The sequence below is a fragment of the Girardinichthys multiradiatus genome, chromosome 18, assembly GCF_021462225.1.
Source record: "Girardinichthys multiradiatus isolate DD_20200921_A chromosome 18, DD_fGirMul_XY1, whole genome shotgun sequence".
Lineage (NCBI taxonomy): Eukaryota > Metazoa > Chordata > Actinopteri > Cyprinodontiformes > Goodeidae > Girardinichthys > Girardinichthys multiradiatus.
In genome coordinates this window covers 36,732,258-36,752,890 of record NC_061810.1, presented here as the reverse complement: position 1 = coordinate 36,752,890, position 20,633 = coordinate 36,732,258, and the positions used below count along the sequence as shown (strand labels likewise).

At 38.6% G+C, this 20,633-nt stretch overlaps 1 protein-coding gene across 4 annotated transcripts in view; it reads right to left on the bottom strand.

Annotated features, from left to right (window-relative positions):
• The window catches only part of dixdc1a (DIX domain containing 1a), a 25,750-nt gene extending 5,117 nt beyond the window's left edge, over nucleotides 1–20,633 (bottom strand). The window contains exons 1-15 of one of the 4 annotated variants that reach the window (XR_007042365.1): nucleotides 20,298–20,633; nucleotides 20,031–20,198; nucleotides 13,236–13,393; nucleotides 12,994–13,139; nucleotides 11,638–11,727; nucleotides 11,338–11,391; nucleotides 11,206–11,256; nucleotides 9,507–9,611; nucleotides 9,341–9,394; nucleotides 9,097–9,242; nucleotides 5,726–5,803; nucleotides 3,484–3,645; nucleotides 3,341–3,407; nucleotides 3,057–3,165; nucleotides 2,711–2,819 (exon numbers count right to left, since the gene is read on the bottom strand). Coding sequence is in view for 3 of the 4 variants with exons in the window: in XM_047391539.1 (XP_047247495.1) it covers nucleotides 2,711–2,819; nucleotides 3,057–3,165; nucleotides 3,341–3,407; nucleotides 3,484–3,645; nucleotides 5,726–5,803; nucleotides 9,150–9,242; nucleotides 9,341–9,394; nucleotides 9,507–9,611; nucleotides 11,206–11,256; nucleotides 11,338–11,391; nucleotides 11,638–11,727; nucleotides 12,994–13,139; nucleotides 13,236–13,393; nucleotides 20,031–20,053 (1,299 nt within the window). In the remaining variant the exon portion in view is untranslated. The remainder of the gene's footprint in view (nucleotides 1–2,710; nucleotides 2,820–3,056; nucleotides 3,166–3,340; nucleotides 3,408–3,483; nucleotides 3,646–5,725; nucleotides 5,804–9,096; nucleotides 9,243–9,340; nucleotides 9,395–9,506; nucleotides 9,612–11,205; nucleotides 11,257–11,337; nucleotides 11,392–11,637; nucleotides 11,728–12,993; nucleotides 13,140–13,235; nucleotides 13,394–20,030; nucleotides 20,199–20,297) is intronic. The other 3 variants (XM_047391540.1, XM_047391539.1, XM_047391541.1) reach the window with 3 other exon arrangements.

The following is a 20,633-nucleotide window of genomic DNA, read 5'->3' as shown; positions in this document are numbered from 1 at the left end:
ATACCTCTTTTGGATTTTACTTATGCACAACTATTGACTAATATGCACACATTTCCGTCTTTACATACACATTGTTTTTGACAGCGTTCTTACCCCATAGCTCCTCCTCTAAGAAGGTATGTCACACTGAGCTCAGAAATAACAACTAGAGTAACAAGGCCGACCTCTAGAGGAGAATGCAGCATTCCAAAATGTAAGACATCTTTTGCTAAATCTGCCTTCTCTGTTGTTGCCATGAGTCAGTGGAATACATTACCAACTGAGATTATAATATGTACAAGTTTCTCAATGTTTGCACGTTTGACAAAGAATGGGCTTTTATCAAAGCAGGTCTGCACTCAGTGATGAATGTGTGTAAATGGAAATATAGTTGGTTCTTTTGGAAAGTATGTGAGTGTGTGAAAGTGTATGTGTGGTAGAGATGTTTATTGTATAGGTGCAAGCGTGTGATAGAGAAATGATAAATCCCTGGAAGTCTTTAATAACTGGTGTAACTGAGGGGCGAGGTCTGTTACGATTGTGTTGTATGATTAACATCAACCTGTCAAGGGACTACAGGTGGAAATTAGCATATTTTGTTATAACCTGGCACCATGCATATTTCCTATTTTTAGGTCAATGTATTGTTGTGCACTGTCCCTGTAAAAAATATAAAAAACAATCAATCAGTCAATCAAAGAGTGTCATACGATCACGCGATCATATGCACTAAGTTATGTAGGAATTAATTGCTACTTGTGTATCTGGTATTCATTAATGAACAGGGTAATTAAGGTACAAGCGTTGCTTGACTTTTCTCGCTGAGGTCCACAGAAGCAAACTGTGTTCCAGAGAGTTCCCAGCAGAGACATCTCTACAACGCCGGGTGGAGCAGTTTTTCCCGGTCTAAAGGAAGGACAACGAGACAGCATCACCGTGGTTACAGCAGTAATGTGCAGTTTGGCCAACCGACAGAATGAGCCGCCCCACCCCAGAGCTGGAGGTTAGCTGCAGTTAACCCTTTGTTCACTGTGGATGCTTTCCTCAACTTCGTCGCACCGGACAACGTTTCCTCAGCACGGTTCACGTAGGAGGTTGTGTTTTGGGCAGAGAGAAGTAGTTTAGAATGAAATAATCTAAATATTTTTAGTTTTGTGACGTTTGGTTTTGTTTGTGTTGAAAACTCAGCACATGCTCAGTTTATGTGTTGTGTTTGTTTTTTTAAGTTAAGACAAACTTTATTTAAAGGGTGATTTTAAACACAGAAGATTGACCATAATGTACCGTTCGCGCTTATGCATTTTAACCCTTTTATTAATGGTATTTTAAAGGTATGTTTGATTCTGATTATAAGCTACAAGTTTCTTTTGTTTGCTTCAACTGCTAACAGCTAAGAACACGTGCTTGCCTACTAAAGATCATTTACCCAAACAGTTTGTTAGTTTTCTAGGAAACTAGAAATCTAGGAAATAATATTTCCCTAAATATTAATTTACTAAACTTGATTGCTAATTAAACACCCTTAAGCCTAATTTCTTAAAGATTTGGTTCCTATTTAAAATAATATTTTCTTAAACATCATTTTACTATGTCCTTAATAATATTTCTTTAAATATTATTTTAATAAATAAAGGCAGCTAATTAAACACCGTTGAGAATTGGTCATCCAGAAGGTTGGTTTTATTTAGCCAATCATTCTTTAAAATATAATTTTATTAAAATAATGTTTTTTTGGCCAGAGTACTTTCTTCCACATGGTTGTTGTGTCCTTTGTAGCAAACTGCAAATTGATCTTCTTCTGACTCTCTTTCAACAATGGCTTTCTTCTTTTCTGTTTTTTATAGAGTGCAGATTTGTGGAGTGTATAACTGACAGTTCTCCTCAACAGATTCTTCCAACTGAGTGGTGGGTCTCTGGAGCTCCTCCAGAGTTACCATGGGCCTAATGGACACTTGCTAAAATAATTTTCTCTGTCCTTGCCTGGCTTGTTGGTGTATGAGGAGAGCTATGTCTTGGTAGTTTGCAATTGTGCCACACTCTTCATTTCCAGATGATGGAAGTGCTATATTGTTTTATAACCCAACCCTCCACAACTTTATTCTTAATCTGTTTGCTGTGTTCCCTTGTTCTTTGTGACGCTTTTTGTTCACTAATGTTCTCTAACAAATCTCTGAGGCCTTGCTTACACTGATACTAAATTCCACCTTGGATGACTGTATTGCAGCAAATCTGTGCAACAGAGGATGTGTCTGCTTGCAACACTTTTCTAACTAATGGTGTTAATTTTCTTAAAATTAACATAACAGATTCAGCACAACAGAAAATAGTCAATTTAAACCTGCACACATCACAACAGTTTGCCTGTGCATATTCTCAGTCATCAGTCATGACAACTGCACAGGCTTAAATCAAAGGCAACTGGACCTTTGCTCAATTTTGGTTCTGATCATGTTTTGACAACTATCTTGGAGTCTTTGTCCTCATCTTCGACAGCATTTCTGCATTAACAGAGAATGATAGTTCATCAACTACATTGGGCGACGATGTCTCAAACCCCGGTTCGAACCCCCACTTCTGAATCGTAGTGTCCCTGGGCAAGACACTTCACCCAAAGTTTGTTTTTACCCTGACAAAATGTTAGAGAATTAAAGAAGTATGAATATGTTTGCCAGGCACTGTGCAGTTTTTTTTTTTATTCCTATTAAATTTGATGTTAAAATTATTGACCTACCTCCTCTTTCACTGTGCCAAACTCTGGGTCAAGAGCCTTGAAGTGATATCTGAAATTGCCCTGTCTGTCTACAGCAGCCTTAAAGTCTCGCAGTGTCACTTCACCCAGCCTGTAAACACAAACTGTCAGTCATGATCTATGCATCCACACATCCCAATAAACATGAAGCTTTTCTAGGATAAACCCTAAGCTGCCTAAGAACCCATTTGAAAGCTCTGGTCATGCCTCAATCTGGCTTTAACTTTGGCAGCAATTTGTTTAAAAAACTACATAAGCCTATATCTTCCTACAGCAAAGGAATAAACCCTGCAACATAAATGCACCATAATACTCATGTTTTTTGTACCTTTTTGGGATGTTAATCAAAAACGGAGTGAGTGAGCGATCTGTGAAATAGAGCACTTTAGTAGAGACAACAGCATCCAGTCCCGGGCTGCTGTGTGAGTGCGCCATTTCTGGAAATAATGACACAAATAACAGACATAACAATCTGTAATGGCTCTGGCCTCACAGCTTGTGATCAATTCTGCATACATGGTAGTACAATTGAATGGGACAATTTGATTTAAGTTAAAATGTTGCTGTGGTTGACAAATTATGAACAAAACACAAAGATTTTGCTTGTCTCACTTGAGCTCGGCGGCCAGGAGTCACGATCTGTTGAGTTGGCTCTGCGTCCTGGCGATTTAAATTCCTCCTGGAAGAAGAACCAATTACTCCTTCTGGTAAACACAACATTTTTAACATTTCAGAGTCGGTGTGTGTGTGCGTACCCCTCTCTCCCGTCTCCGCTGGGTGTCCAAGGAGTGGAGTCGGTCCATGAGGCTCGATACACCCTGCTCCAAAGTGTCCAGGGTGTGATGCTGGGGGTCATGACCCGAGAAACTGTCCCTGAGACTCCGCAGCGCTCCCCTGACGAGCTGCAGCTCTTCACCCTGTGTCAAAACAACCTTAGACTCATATTCCATATTCAGTTTAATTCAGTGTATTTCTACTTCAGCCCAAGCTTTTAATTTGACCAACATGTTCTGGTTGGGAGTACATTAAACATTTCCATTGGCCCAGCCAAAATCCCGAGTTGAATCTGATAGAGAATCTGTGGAGGAAGCTAAAGCTTAGGGTGATGGCAGGGAGGCCTTCCAACCTTTAAGATCTGAAGCTCATCACCAAAGATAAATTATCAGAATAGCACGGAAAACAATCAAAAAACTGGTCAGCAATTAGATGGCAATAAAAAATTTCCTTTTATGATTGAGAAAGATATAAATAGTGTTTGACATGTCCTTTATTAATAAAATGTATATAAAAACAGATTTAAAAAAAAAAAAAACTTCTTATACAACATCTTATTATCTTTTGAGAGATGCCTGTCTCATTTCCTATCAAACTAACTTGGGTTGAATGAAAATATTTTTAAATTTAAATCTGCCAGGGGTGCGAATAATTTTGGGCTTTACTATATATAGTGTTAATTCACAAAAATGTAATCTCAAGGTACTTTACAAAACAAACAGATCCAATTTAGGAAGAAATGTTATCCTAATATTAATAATAAAAACAATAAACAGATAAGTCCAAAATTATCTATTTGAAAAGTGTGGGGAGTACTGTTTCTCTGGTTTAGTTTAGTTTTTTGCATTGTTTAGTTCAATTAAATTTCAAAATACTTTCTTAATCTCAAAAGGAATTTAAATGTTGTAGAACTCACTATCCAAATTTCTTAAAACAATCACAGTAGATGGTGACGGCACGAAGAGTCTGTCTTAAAGCGGATCTGAAGAAGCCTCTCACCAAACATACTTTATTTACGGTTTTGGGGGTTCTCCATTATGGTCTTCATTTTGTGAAGCATTCGTCTTTGCACAATCATCTTTAGCAGCTCCAGAACAGAACCAGCCTACTTAATCAGCTTGTTTAGCTTTTTTAAAATCACTGGATCTGATGCTGCTACCACAAAAGATGAGGGCAGAAGGGATGTTACTCTCAACAGGCATATAGAAGATCTGCAGCATCTTGCTGCAAGCACTCAAAGACCTAAGCTATCTCAATAAGCACAGTCTGCTTAGTTCTTTATTGCATACAGGTTCACCGTTGCTTCTTCATTCCACTCTTCTCAGTGAACAGCGATGTATTAATAGTGTTTAACATCCTTCTGTTTTTCTGTGGAAATCTATAATCATCTGCTTTGTTCACATTGAAGATCAGAATCAGAATCAGCTTTACTGCCAAGTTTGTACAGACAAACAAGGAATTTGACTCCGGTACCCTTTGCTCTCAGTGAGGGATTTTTTAAAAATATCTTTTTAAATGTACATATATATATATATATATATATATATATATATATATATGCAATTAACTTTACAATGGAATATAATGTGAGATCAGTCCAAGTTGCATGGTGTTGCTCTGGAACTCTGACTGTCAAGTGTTCATAAAAGAAACAGCCTGGGGGAAGAAACTGTCTATGTGGCGGCTGGTTTTAGCAGAAAGCGCTCTGTATCGCCGACCTGAAGGTAAAAGCCTGTGTGCAGGGTCTACCGAGATTTTAGCTGCCATTTTCCTGACCCTAGACCTGTATAAGTCCTGGATAGAAGGAAGGTAAACATTTAAGATTTCATTGAATTTTTTTAATGTAACACAGATCCTCAAATTTGTTTTCTATTTTAAATTGTTAGTATTTTTAAATATTTTCCTTATAAAATGTTATGAATGTTTCCCCAGCTATACCTCTAATAGACAAAGCAACTTTTCACAACATGTTGGCAGCATCACATTAAAATGAGCACATAACTCTCAAAAAATGAAATTGTGAAAAACCTTTAGATCAAGGTACATTTTTGTTAAAGATTTAGAATTTTGCACATTTAGCTCTGTTTTTCATTAGGGATGGAGAACAGTTTAGGCACCACCAATTGAAATCCAAACTTCCCTTTTTGTCACCAAAAACAAACTTCATACAACAGTCTGGAATAACAGTTTAATGTGGTAAAAATGCCAAAAAATTATACATACCGGTGTATTGCGCTGAAACGTTGAAGGAGAAGTTGATGCCACTGAATTACTATATCCACCATTTTCCACCCTAAATGACTATAAGATGGAGACATGGAATTTAAATAAAGATCGGTGTGAATAACCTTTGTAGTATTATACAGCGTTTATTATGAATGAGTAAATAAATGAAAAAAACCTAATTAAGTGTACATACACTCATGGGCATGAATGTCATTAATTTGGGACCTTTTTGATTTTCTCTGATACACACGGGTCAAAATTATACACACAGCCTCCAATATATTCTTACAACCCCAATCATATTCAGTTTAAATGGTCCTCAGCAAGTTGAACTTTACTGGGGAGTTTTTGTCGTCATCAATCAGCTTTTGGGAAAATTCTAGTTGGATATTTGAACACTCTTATTGGCAGCATTGGCAGAGTTAATCTAAACTGGTAGGCTTAGCTGCCACTGACCCATTTTTAGGCAAAGCTCAAAAATCTTCAATAGAATTGAAGTCAGGAAGGTTTTGGCAGGAAGCGGAACGTTAGTCTTGTATAGGCATTTGAAAACCGAGTTCGATACAGTTTGTTGGGATTAGTGTCCTGCTAGAACACCCAAGTGTGTCCCAGTATCTACCATAACACCAAAATCGGCACCCTCCCATGAAAGGAAATTGGTTAGGCTAATAAGGAACAACCTTAAAACAACCAAAGCTCTAGTCGGCCATAACCTGGAACATGCTGGAACACCAGAGTCAGTTTACTATTAAAAATGGACTGAAAGGCTGCTGAACCAGACAGAAGCGCCTATTCCAAATGGACACTTTCAAGCTTGACTAAAATTTGCAGCTGATTTCATGGAGAACCCAAATGCCATCGGGAGAAAACTTTCATGGTTAGACGGGCAGATTGAGCTATGTGGCTGCAATGACAAGCAGAATGTTTGGAGGAGTAGAGATGAGGATTCTTAAACCTAAGAACACTGTCGAGCATGGGAGAGGCGGCATCATGCTAAGTGACTGTTTCACTGCTGGTGTATTGCACAAAGTAGAGGGAATAACAAAGAACAAGGTTTTCCTCCAAATGTATCACTTCACTGATTAAACAAGACTAAAACTTGGACAAAAATTGGTGTGCCAAGAAAATAATGATCTCAAAAACACATCACTAATTTAAGAATGTATAAAGTAGGATAACATTAAGCTTCTGGAATGAAACTGGCATCTTATTGAAAAACTGAGGCAACTGTGGGTTCTACTCCAGCTTCCTAATGCCACATATCGATGTGCCTTGGGCAAGGCACTTAACCTCAAGTTGCCTACAGACCTGCGCATCAGTGTATGAATATATGCACATATGAAAGTGCGACTGGGTGAATGTGCCTCTAGTGTAAAGTGCTTTTAGTGGTCGGTATGACTGGAAAATAACAATATACAATGCCTTCCGAAAGTACTTGGCCCCCTTGAACTTTTCAACCTTTTGCCACATTTCAGGCTTCAAACATAAAAATATAAAATTCAAATTTTTTGTGAAGAATCAACAAGTGGAACACAATCGTGAAGTGGAATGAAATTTATTGGATGTGTCAAACCACAAATAACAAATAAATAAACAATAAAAAAATAAAAAACTGAAAAGTGGGGCGTGCAATATTATTTGGCCCCCTTGCATTAAAACTTTGTAGCGCCACCCTTTGCTGCAATTACAGCTGCAAGTCTCTTGGGGGATGTCTCTATCAGTTTTGCACATCGAGAGACTGAAATTCTTGCCTATTCTTCCTTGCAAAACAGCTCAAGCTCAGTGAGATTGGATGGAGAGCGTTCGTGAACAGCAGTCTTCAGCTCTTTCCACAGATTCTCGATTGGATTCAGGTCTGGACTTTGACTTGGCCATTCCAACACCTGGATACGTTTATTTGTGAACCATTCCATTGTAGATTTGGCTTTATGTTTTGGATCATTGGAAGATAAATCTCCGTCCCAGTCTCAGGTCTCTTGCAGACTCCAACAGGTTTTCTTCCAGAATGGTCCTGTATTTGGCCCATCCATCTTCCCATCAATTTTGACCATCTTCCCTGTCCCTGCTGACGAAAAGCAGGCCCAAACCATGATGCTGCCACCACCATGTTTGACAGTGGGGATGGTGTGTTCAGGGTGATGAGCTGTGTTGCTTTTACGCCAAACATATTGTTTTGCATTGTGGCCAAACAGTTTGATTTTGGTTTCATCTGACCAGAGCACCTTCTTCCACATGTTTGGTGTGTCTCCCAGGTGGCTTGTGGTAAACTTTAAACTAGACTTTTTATGGATATCTTTGAGAAATGGATTTCTTCTTGTCACTCTTCCATAAAGACCAGATTTGTGCAGTGTATGACTGATTGTTGTCCTATGGACAGACTCTTCCACCTCAGCTGTAGATCTCTGCAGTTCATCCAGAGTGATCATGGGCCTCTTGGCTGCATCTCTGATCAGTCTTCTCCTTGTTTGAGATGAGAATTTAGAGGGACGGCCGGGTCTTGGTAGATTTGCACTGGTCTGATACTATATTGCAGGCCCCACTTTTCAGTTTTTTATTTGTTAAACAAGTTTGACACATCCAATAAATTTCAGTCTACTTCACGATTGTGTCTCACTTGTTGTTGATTCTTCACAAAAAATTTGAATTTTATATCTTTATGTTTGAAGTCTGAAATGTGGCAAGAGGTTGAAAAGTCCAAGGAGGCCAAGTACTTTCGCAAGGCACTGTAAATGCAGTCCATTAACTTGTGGACTATCCTAAAAGATGGGTATGTGCAACAAAATGTTTTTATAGTTTTGGAAGCTTGTTGGTGGCAACAAAATAATTGTAATTAGTCTGCAACTAACTAATAAAATTGATCTAAATATTAGTCGGGGTGTATGGTCATATTAGAACCTGTATGTATCGTTAAGACAAAAGAAAATCCACAGTAAATTCAAACACAAAGTTCTTGACCAAATGGTTGTTAAAAACTTTTAGAAACACATTTGTGCCTCATTTTGCTGCACCACACGATATGGTTGAAATCACAAAAAACCATGGAGCACTTGTGTTTATTTTGAGTAATCCCCCATCTTGCTCCAAGAAAAGCCCACTGCTTCAGGAAATTCATCATAATATATAAAAACAACTTCCCTGAAAAATGCACTTTTTATTCTGACCAGTGTATACTGGTCTGAATAGCCTGAAGTGCTGAGTTGCATGAGAAAATACAGCTTTATTTTTAAGTATTGAGCTGTCTAACTGCATCAGTGGTTTATGTTGTATCAAGTGATTTGTTGATATGATAATAAGAAATGTGGGCTCTGTCATGTGTGAAGTAGCTGTGCATTGAAAAAGGCTCTCTGATCATTGTTACATTTATTCACATTGAAATGTGGATTGTGGTGCTGTAATGCTTCCACCACATCATGCTCTGTACCCGTCCGTGGCTGACTTCATGTGCTTTATGTTGAGCTTCATCAAGCTTCTGTTGCTGCTGCTGCAGTAATCTGTCCTTTTTCCCCAGCTGCTGCTGTTTTGACAAGACAGACGAGCAAAATATACAACAAAAGCTTTACCTGAATGCGTAAAAGGAAAATCCTTTGCGATGCAAATAATGAAAGGGCATACCTCGTATTCACTGAGTAATTTGTTCCTTTCACTCAGCTTGCATTTGAGCTCTTCCTGCAGGCAGGCAGAGTGGGATAGGGAAGCTTTATATATATTTCTCTCACATATACCAGCATCCCAGCCAGATATTTTATTAGGTCAAAAAGGAAATCATCACTTGTCTCACATTTTCTCCTCCTAACTGATCTTTGGCCATGTTGCACCTCAGTAGTTCCTGCTTTAGCTGCAGTACAGCATCCTCCTGCACTGACAGGCGCTGCTGCATAGCATCCTAATGAGAGAAGATCAAAGAGGTCAACATGCAAAGGCAGACCAACTGTATCTATCTCATCAACACTATATTTTCCATTTCCTGTTAACAAATTAAAACTGAATGTAGTATGTTTAGAGATGAACATTTGAACTAATCAGTGATCAGAATCAAATTAAATGTCCACTGTTTTCAGTCTTTAAATGCACCAAGCAACACCATGTACTTTGATGCACTGTTTAAATTTTAATAAACAGATATTTTGATGCATATATATGAGAATAATTTTGAATTTTCTTAATTTTTGTTGGATTAAAAACTACTATTTCTGTCATGGAAACTGCAGCATTTTGTCTCTCTGTGACAGTGCTAAGACAGAGTTTGCCCCTTTCACTGAATTCCTTAGTTTTTGCTTTTTTGTCACACTTAAATGTTTCATATCATTAAACAAATGTCAATATCAGAGAAAGATTATCTGTGTAAACACAAAAAGCAGATTTCAAATGATGATTTAATTAAAAAAAATAACAATTTAAATCAACCTGGCCATATATGGGAAACAAATTTTCTCTCTCGTTAAATTATTAATTGACTGTGAATAACTACATTTTTTGAACAGTTGAAGACAGTTTAACTATCCACACCCAGGCCTGAAGTCAGTTAAACAGAACCTGTCTGACAACATGAAGTAGGCTAAAAGTTCTCGAGAGTGTCAGACTAGCTCCAATCTAAAGAAATTAAGGAACGAATGAGAAACAAAATCACTGACACAACCAGTCTGAAAAGGATTATAAATGCATTTCTTTGATACTTCTGTAGAACATAGTAAGAACCACAAATGTAGAAAACATGGAAGAGTGGTGAATGTTTCAAGGAATGGCACCCCTACCAAATTACAGGATCTGGACAACTTGCTGTACCTGATGGAATCATAAATTCTGCTCCCTAGCAGGAAATACTTAAGAAGAATATCCGGCCATTAGAGCATTTGAGTTATATAACAATATGATGATCCTAAGCACACCAACAAGTCCACTTCTGAATGGTGAAAAAAAACAAACATAAAGTGATTTGTGAGGTGGCCTACTCAAAGGCTTAAGTGGAATTTAAATCCAATTGAAATCTTGTGCCATGACCTTAAACGGGACTTAAATGCTCTCAAATCCTCCATTGTGGCTGATTTAGTGCAGTTCTGACAAGAAGAGTGGGCCAAGAATTCTCCACAGCGATGTAAAAGACTCACTGAAACCAATGGTGGCTTAACCAGTTACTAGGTTTAGGGGGGGATTACTCTTGCACATAGGTCCAGGTTGATTTGGATAGCCTTTTTCTCTTAAAAAATTAAACCATTATTCGATAACTGCTTTTTGTATTTTCTTAGGGTATCTTTGTACAATATTAATATTAGTTTGATGATCTGACTTCTTCACTGTATTGTACATGTTATAAATGGTTTAAATAGAAACTGGACGAAAGAAAGAAAACCATCTGTGTGCGTTCTATTGAATCTATTGAATCTTTAGTTTAAGAGCATGTAAAATTAAATAAAATGACTTGTGTCCTTTAATCCATTTTAGTCCCAAACATAAATACAAAACTAGACTAAGAGGTTTACCTTGATGGCCTGAATATGTCGCGTCTCCTGTTTGTGCCTCAGGAGCTCCCTCTGTGAGCCACACACATAAACATGCTCATTAAAGAACGGAGGCTCATCTATATTAATTCTAATTACATTTACTCACTGTACCTTCAGATCAAGGGCTTCTTCCATGCTTTGGTCCAGACGACTGCGGATTAGAACCTTCAAAGGAAGAGAGCACGGGCAGGATAATTAGAGAACGGAAAAATGTCAGAATGCATGAAGAGGCAACAGAAACTCATGACAGCGGGCTAGCAGATCAGACAGAATTCATCGGCACTCTCCAGCAGCTGCCCTGAAGGGAGTGACGGCTGCAAACATCGTTACAGGAGAAGGCCTGACATGGACACTTCCCACAAGAGTGGTGACCAAGTGATGCCTTAGCAGAGAGAGGAAGTGGTACCTTACCAGCTGCTGCTCTGTGGTCGCTCGGTTGTCCCCGAAGCTCCCAGATCCGTCCTGGTCTTCTTCAGGGAGGGAGCCATGCAGCAGCAAACCCTAAGGAAACACAGAATCAGGAATGCTGCTAAAAATAAAACATAAGCACTTAAAATAAATGTTAATAAATGTTGAAATTTAGTAAGTGAATCTAAGCAGTTTTGGACATGACATTTTCTCAAAATCTGACTAAAATTGATTTTTTGTGGTAGTACCACAACAACATCTGAAAAAGTTTAAGAGCTGTGAATACTTTTGCAAGGAATTGTATTTTTTGAGAAACATATCAGAGTAAATGAGGTAAATAGAAAATGATATCAAATTAACAAGCTTGTAGACACTGACTAGGTTTAAAGCACTGGCACTGCTGTATGTTGAAGAAAATGAACCTCTGTAAGTCATCAGACATATTTAGTTATAGTTTCTCTACAGTTTTTTTTATTGATTACTGCAGCTGCAGCACTTTGCTGAACACAGGAAATCACTGTACTTCTTTCTTTTTTTAACTACAAAAGAAGAAAACTGCTTTTGTTTTTCTGTCTGTAAATTTACTCCTACTATGTTTGCTTATGCCTGCAAGGTGGAACAGTTAGCACTGTTATCTTGCAGCAAGAAGGTCCTGGGTTCAAATCCTCACGTAGGTTCTTTCTGCATGGAGTTTGCATGTTCTCCCCCCTGCATGCATTGGTTCTTTCTGTCTTCTTTCAGCAGTCCAAAAATACACGTTAGGTTAATTAGTGTCTCTAAATCACCCTTTGGTATGAGTGTCTGTGTGCATGGTTGTCAGCTCTGTGTATGTCTGTGTTGCCCTGTAAAGCACTGGTGACCTGTCCAGGCTTTAACCCGCCTCTTGCCTGATGACTGCATGGAATAGGCACTAGTACCCCCATGACTCAGCACGGATAAATAGATAGAGAAAAAAAGATCGATTGATGTTTAAGCTAAAAAGAATATTTATAATTCCCATAATTTTGATATTAGATATGCTCTCCTCAAATATGGTTTTGTGCTTTATTCACTATATGTTCTGCTCATTTGATGTAATGTAAATATTTCTAAAACAGATGACGTTAACTGAAGCTAATCTTGTCCTTGTTATAAATCTTCCGCACTAAATATTGAAAATGCAGTTAAATAATTATTTACTTGAGTGGATTAATTATACAGCTTTTTATTGGTTATTTGGTGTGATTTAATTCAGTGAAAAAATCTTTCTTTACCTAGATGAAAACTCAAATATGCTGTTTTTGTCTGCAGTAATTGTACCTCTGAACTGAGATTGTGTTGTTTCTAAGCAGTTTTCCCAGTACGTTATAAGCTAGTTACCTGTAACCGGAACACCATCCTCCTGGCTTCTTGCATCTCCTTCTCCAGCTGCTCCTGGTGAGCATCCAGCTGCTCCTCCCAGGACCTTTCTTCCTCCTGCCCATCAAGGCCAAGCATGGGACATAAGCCACAGAGTGGCACATCCTCTGAGAGGAAGAGACAGGGAGAATAGGCTCAGATGTTTGTTGTATTTAAATTGCATGATATTTGGCTCTACAAGAGTTCATGTGTAGCCGACTAACCTGGGACAGATTTCCTCTCTGTCGGCTTGGATTTGTCTTCCTGAGTTTCCTCCTGGTAATCAGACTGATCGGGGACTATTTCTTCTGTGGTGGCCTCAGCGGACTGGGCGATAACGTATTCCTCTTTGGGGGAGTGGGCAGGGCTGGCTGAGCTCAGGCTGAAACAGATGGTTGAAAGAGGGAGGAGTAAACGTTAAACAAGCTGACAACTGTAAATACATCTACAAACATAAAAATTAAGCTTTAGATTTTAATGCCTGCCGAATAGGCATGAAAATGTGAAATTAGTCAGTTTCCAGATCGGTTTTATGTTTATTGTCATATACACAGTCAAAAGAACATGTTTACCTGTGTAATTAAATTGTTAATTTGCTGTACACTTCAAAGGCTAAATAAACAGAAGAAATAATAATACAAACAATACAAATGTACAAACATACAAAAAATGATTGCACTAATGTGCCATAGCTGTATTCAATGAGCAGAGGAGGATGTGCAAAAAAAACCACTAATTATCTACATAGAGGCAGTGAATACATACAGTGCATAATTACAGAGAAGTGTCAGCAGTTTTAGAAGCCTGATGCCGGAAGGGGAAAATGAGTTCTTTATGCTGTACCAATCTGGAGGTCCTGCATTTCACACTTCTGTACCTCCAGCCTGAGGGGAAAAATATGCAAAATATGAAGAGTCCATGGTAAGGATGGATGGGGTCTTTAAGGATAATTTTCTGTGGACTCTAGAGTGATAGGTGCTCTGCTGTGGAGTCCTGCTGATCTTTTTCCCCCACTCTCTGCGGACTGAAATGCAGTCGGTCAAGATGCTCTCGACAATGCAGCTGTAGAGGTTTCCGAGGATCTTTAAAGACATACCAAACTTCCTCAGTCTCAGAAAGTACAGCCGCTGTTGCGCCTTCCTAACCAGCTGTTTGGTATGGAGTGTCCAGGCGAAGTCCTCACTGATGTGGATACCTAGATACTTGAAACTGCTCATCCTTGGCACCTTGAGCTCCCAGATAATAATAATCATCTCTATGCACATTACAACAAAATTTGTCCTCTGCATTTAACCCATCCTTTATAGGGAGCAGTGGGCTGCCATTGTGCAGCGCTCAGGGAGCAGTCTGGGGCCAAGGTTCTTGCTCAGGGAGCCAGAGTGGCAACCTGTGGGATACGAATCTGGCCCCTTGTGAATGCAAACCTCCTGTTCTAGCCACTAGGCCACCACTGCCCATAAGCAAGGCATAAGAGAGGATGGTTTCGATCCATCGACCTCTGGGTTATGGGCCCAGCAGGCTTCCGCTGCACCACTCTGCTCTCACAGCAGAAATCCCTTTCCTCATGCCCACTATCATCTCCTTTGTTTTGTCGGTGTTGAGGGTGAGGTTGTTGGCCTTGCACCAGGACACCAGATCGGCCACCTTCCTCCAGTAGGCTGCTTCATCCCCACCAGTGATATGTCCTATCACTGCAGTGTCATCTGTGATCTTCAGGATGATGTTGTCCTCGTGGATCTTGGAAAACCACTTTTAACCCAGTTCATTATAAAACAAATTTGACAAAAAAAATAAAATACTGTCTTGCAAATGTATTCATACTCCTTGCTTTTTCAAATTTTTTAACACTACAAGCATAAACCTCCTCTACTTTGATTTCCCTCTGCCTTCAGATGTCACCTAATTGGTATAGGGGCCATTTGTGTATGATTTAGAGAATAAATCAGTAATAATAATAATAGTAATAATTGTTCTGTGAAGGCCTCAGAGGTTTGTTAGAGAATATTAGTGAAGAAATAAGAACATAAAGGCCAAGGAACACAGCAGATAGTTCAGAGATAGTTGTGCTTTATAGATTTAAAACAAGTTTACCCAAAGTCCTGTACAAAAATAGGATAAATAAAATACATAAAACCAAGAAATAAAACAAATGTTAAAACATTCATAAAAATAAAACCATTAAAAGGACTATGCAGATGCGGCAGTGGCGAACAGGTAAAACGCGTGATCCATATTCAGAGGCTTCAGTCCTTGGCGCAGCCGGTGCTTATTCAACCCCTGGCCCAGGTGACTTTTACTGCATGTATTCCCCCTCTCACTTCACCCCTTTCCTGTCAGCTTACTGTTGAAAAAAAAAAAATCAGAAAAAATAAAGGTCACTAGTTCTGCAAAAAAAGGACTATGTGAACTCACAATGGGCCATTGGGAAAAGATGTGTTTTTTTAAAGAGACTGAAAAACGGGAAGCAAAGATGCTTGTCTAATCTTTAAAGCCAACATGTCCCAAAGATTTTGAGGCAGAACAGAAAAAGCTCAAATCTCCTCTAAGTTTCCTCCAAGTTTTAGGGCAACTAAATGCAGCTGGTCGGCTGATCTAAGCGTCCGCACAAAAATGCTGCACTGAAGAAACAGGTCTGAACTCAGCACTGAAAAACCATTAATAAAAAAGCCATCTGAATTTGACACCCTGCTGCTGGGAAGAAAAAAACGTTGAAAAGAAAAAAAAAACTGCGGCTTAGCTGTGCAGTAAAACTGTACTGAGAAACCAAAGAATGCCCTAAGGGATTCTATTTGCACGGTTAAAAACATTTCTTTCCATAAATATGCAACCAGATTTAGACTTCAGCTGACCAGGCTTTATGTTTATCTGCAGGCATTACTCAACGCAAGCAAACATCACAACAGAGAGCAAGCATTTGTGTCACTTTGGAGTTCACGCTGCTCCAGTATAGACTAACCGAGCACATTCCTGTGATATCTTCAGCTAAACTGGAAGCATGCCTGAAGGAATCAGCAGCAGCATGTGAAACTGAACTACTGAATCTGCTGAGAGGCTAATGCTCATATTTTAAATGATACCACAGAAGCATGTAGGGAAAATGCATTTTAATGTCCTTGTTGGTTTCAACTGATATGATTTTTCCTTTAAGTCCTATTTTATCCACATGTATGTATTGTTGTTTTAAGTTCTGGCCTTTGTTATCAAGAACACTGTCAAAACATATGTTTTAAATAAAACAAATCCTCTAGTTAAAGAAAGATTTAACACTAACAAAGATAAAAACAAAGAGCTAAAAATTAAACCAAGGAGTGTTTGTCATTTATGCTAATATATATTAGCCAACATTTTGGATTTTAAAACTGAAACTAAAAGCAAGGTAAAACATAAAATGTTATGGATTTTATTCAAATAAAGCCATTAACAGAGGAAAAAATAAATTTAAATTTTTTAAAAATAATTATGGTTGCTGCAAACCAGCATATGTGGTTCCAGTTAAAAGCTAGCATACACTCATCAGAGGCATGAATGTCAAAAATATGGGGTTTTTAATGATTTATTTAGACTGTTCTTTTTCCAGGCTGCAATGATTCTACATCAATGAGTTTAAAAACAAAAAATGGTGGCAGAAGTTTGCTTTTATAGTGAATTTACTCTAGACCACACAGGTTCAAAATTATACATAAAGACTCTAATATGTGCATTCACTCCTATTCATGTTTGATTAAATGTCCTTAGCTAGTTACAGAGAAACTACACTTTATCTAGCCATCAACATAGTTCTGGCTTAATTCTGGCTGTAGGTTTGGCCATCTATCTCATTAGAAATAGTACAGCTCTGTTATGATTTGTGGGTGTTTTTGGGTTTTTGTTGGTCTTATTCACAGTTCAAGTTTTGAATCATGTTTCTGTTTATTTTTCTGGTCATGTCTTAGTCGTGTTCATGTTTTGTCAATTTTGGTTTTTGGTTCTGGTCATGCTTTAGTTTTTGTTTGTTTGTATTCAAGAGTCTCTGTTTTTGCTCCAGCCACGTTTTGTTCTGTCTGTCAATTAACTTTATCCAGTACACCTGCACCTAGTTAATCTGTCTTCTTGTTTCACCTGGTTATACTCCATATATACACACCTGTCCTGTTTATTCCTCGCAGAAACATTTCTCAAATCATGTCTTGTTGCCAAATCATGCTCACGTCTTGTTTTGTGGATCATGCCAAGCCTGTCCTGCCTGTCCCGTTTATTGTTTTGTTCCTGCATCTTCTGAGAGTGAGTTTTTGTTTTTTATTAAATCATTTTGCACTTACTGTCATGCTGCCTGCTAGTCTGCATTCCGGGGTCCTCTATCTCGCAAGCCCTAACAAGCTCATTTACATTGATTGGTTTCCAAGCACTACAACATTTCAATAGCCTTAAGGAGTCATCCCAAAACACATTTTGATACTTGTTTTGGTCACTGTCCTTTTAGAACAGCCATTTGCATTATCCTACTACCACCATGCTTGGTGGTTGGTAGAGTCCTCTTAGGTCTGAAATGGTCGAATACAAAGCCATAACTATGCAAGGACCTTGTTGATGGCTACCAAAAGTGTGTGGTTTCTGAGTGACTTGCTAAGGGACATTTAACCAAATAATAATTGGGTTGTTAGTATTTGTTTGAGTCTCTATATATTGATAATTTTAACCTTGTATGAATTAGGAAAGAAATTCACCATAAATTTAAACTACTGCATCCATTTCTTGTTCTATAACAAAACATTACCGATGTTGTATGTTGTATAATTGTTCAAAAAATGGTTCAGAACAGCCCAAATGCAAAATAAAAAAAAGCCAAAATGATGTTTATGCCCATGATGTGGGAATTTAAACATCTTTGCAGAATTTGTCATTATGAAATGTAAGGAGGTGCCTGTGCAACAAATTTTATTTTTGAGTCCAGTTCTTTTTAGAGAAAATAACACCTTTTTAGTAAATTTTGGGTGCTATAACTGTGAATATCTTTTACATGTGCAGTAAAACACTGTGGGGCACATTAAAGTAAAATATGGCCTCTTTTAACTCTTTTACATCTGCTTACATTCATTATACTAAAATGTCTATGATGCTTTTGTCCTCCCTGCTCCTTCTTAGAGTCAATACTAGAGGTCACATAAAAGCAGGAACTGAGCATCTTATCAGATGCAGCTTTGATTATACTTAAGTGTTTTTCCAAAGAGGATCAAGGAACTGTTGGCTCCTGCAAACTTTGTCACTGTATGTAAAGGCGCTTTTGGAATAGGCTCTGATACTCCAAAAGCAGTTTAAAAGTGTTTACAAATATTTCATGTGCCCAGTGTTGACACTGTGCAAGCAGAACAAATACCATGCAAACCGGGAACATATGGGTTGAGCCAGTGATTAGGCACTGCATGGGATTTGCAGAGGAGGAGCTTTAGTAACATCAGATTAACAGAACTAAATAAGCAGAGGAGGCAATTTACTGGCATGAACATTTGCTCATAACTTTGTTAATATGCAATTTAAAGTTCTTTATTACTTAGAAAATATTTAACATTTCATTTAAGTCACAATCTGCGCTTAACAATTTTTATCAGCGGTACCCAGCTGATTGTTAAAGTTTATGGTGGGCAGCACAGATTTTCCCCAATCTTTTAGTACAACATCTCTGTATTGTTACTTTATTTAATTTTAACTGTACATATAAAGAAAAGAAGGGAAGTTCTTAGTTTTTTTACATTTACCTCATACTTTGGAAGTATTTGAACATACTATCAGTAACAGGTCAGTACACTTTCATTTACATTGCCTTGCAAAATGATTTATATTCCTTAAACTTTTGTCACATTTTGTCATTTTGCAAACATTGATTTACTTTTTTTGTCATCTAAAAATGTAAAACGGGTTATGGGACAACCGCAAACTCAGGACAATTAGTCATCCACTCCACAAATCTGGACATTATGAAAGAACGGCAAGAAGAAAGCCCCAACAATAGGCCCAATTTTGCCTATTTGCAAAATGTTATTTGTGCAGGAAAGCTAATCCTGCACATCATCCTGAACACAAAATCCCCATTGTGAAACATGGTGGTGGCAGCACAATGCTATGGGGAGGCTGTTTGTCTGCGGGAACAGGAAAGCTGGTCAGAGTTGATGGAAAGATGGAAGGAGCTAAATCCTAGGAGAAAACCTGTTAAAGGCAGAAAACATTTGAGACTGGTCAAGGGAAAGATTTAGATCAAAGCATATTCATGTGTTAGAATGGCCCATTTAAAATCCAGACCTAAATCCAATTGTAAATGTGTGGCTTATCTTCAAAATTATTGTTCACATACCTTCTCCAGTCAGTATGACACAGCTTGGGCTATTTTGCAAAGAGGAAGGAGCAATCGAGTCTTTAGATGTGCAAAGCTGGTAGTGCCCTAACCCAAAAGACTTGCACTTGCAATTACAATAAAAATGGTTCTAAGCATTGGCCAAGGAAATCATCAATACTAATGCACCTCATATTTCTCATATTGTTTGGAATAATCTGGGAAAATCATGTGTCATCTACCTTCTCCTCCACAGTATGAACTGCATTGTCTTGGTTTGTCATATCAAATTAAATTAAAAACGCTAACGTTTGTGGTTGATCTGTGAAGAAGTTCAAGTGGTATGAAAACGTTTGCAGCAGTTGTTTTGTAGGACATGGTTCAGTCAGTACTGCTATATACATTAGTGGTTGCTAGGCACTGGAGGCTCATCTCATTCAGATACATAGGGGACACACCCACATCCACTGCAATGTAAACATGCAGCAATCACTGGCTTCATTTGGGTTATAAAGTCTTTCATTCATGATAAAATGAATTATAATCAATATTATTAAAATCCAAATGCAAATCAAGAGGGTGTTCTGAATGCAGGCCTGATGCCTTGTATATTTCTGCCGCTGATGCATGCATGCATTGTCGATAAAAATAGCAGCCTGTAGGCTGTTGGCATGTAATTTTGGAATAATAACAATGTAAAAGTACCGCGTCCTACCATTTCATCTGCTTTGCTCCCATGCTGTTGTTTGTTGCCTTTACCCACCCACACAGTCGGAGTCGTGCATCTGGGTGATGCCCCGGTTCTCAGTCAGGACCATAGCCCAAACAGAGCCGGAGGCTGCTGGGAGGGGAGCAGCCACCGCAGGAGTCTCCACGTCGCACACTGTGTTCAATCAGAAATAACAGCACGGTCAAATCCACTCCTACAGCATAAAGCTGCAAATCCAAATCAAAAGCCCCAAACCCATTCCCTAAATCATACCAAGGCTCGGTCCAAGCTGGCACGGGGCGAGACAGAGAGGCAGGGAGGGAAAGAGAGGGAGAGAGAGGACTGCAGATCAGCAACACCAGCGACTGAAGTCTGCCTGCTTTCTATTGCTCTCACCAGCTCCCTTTCACGAACACAGCGTGTTTTTGTTCCTTGTGCATCTCTTTCAGTCTCTTTCTGTGTTTTATTCAGACGGCCTTTTTTGCATTTATCCCTTCTTCCCTCCCTCCCTGCCTCTCTCCCCTCTCTTCTGTTTCTCTTCTGCTTGGCCGCACTGGCTTTGTAATCAGTTCTTCCTTCTTTCAGTGAGCAGAGATGTCAGACATGGCT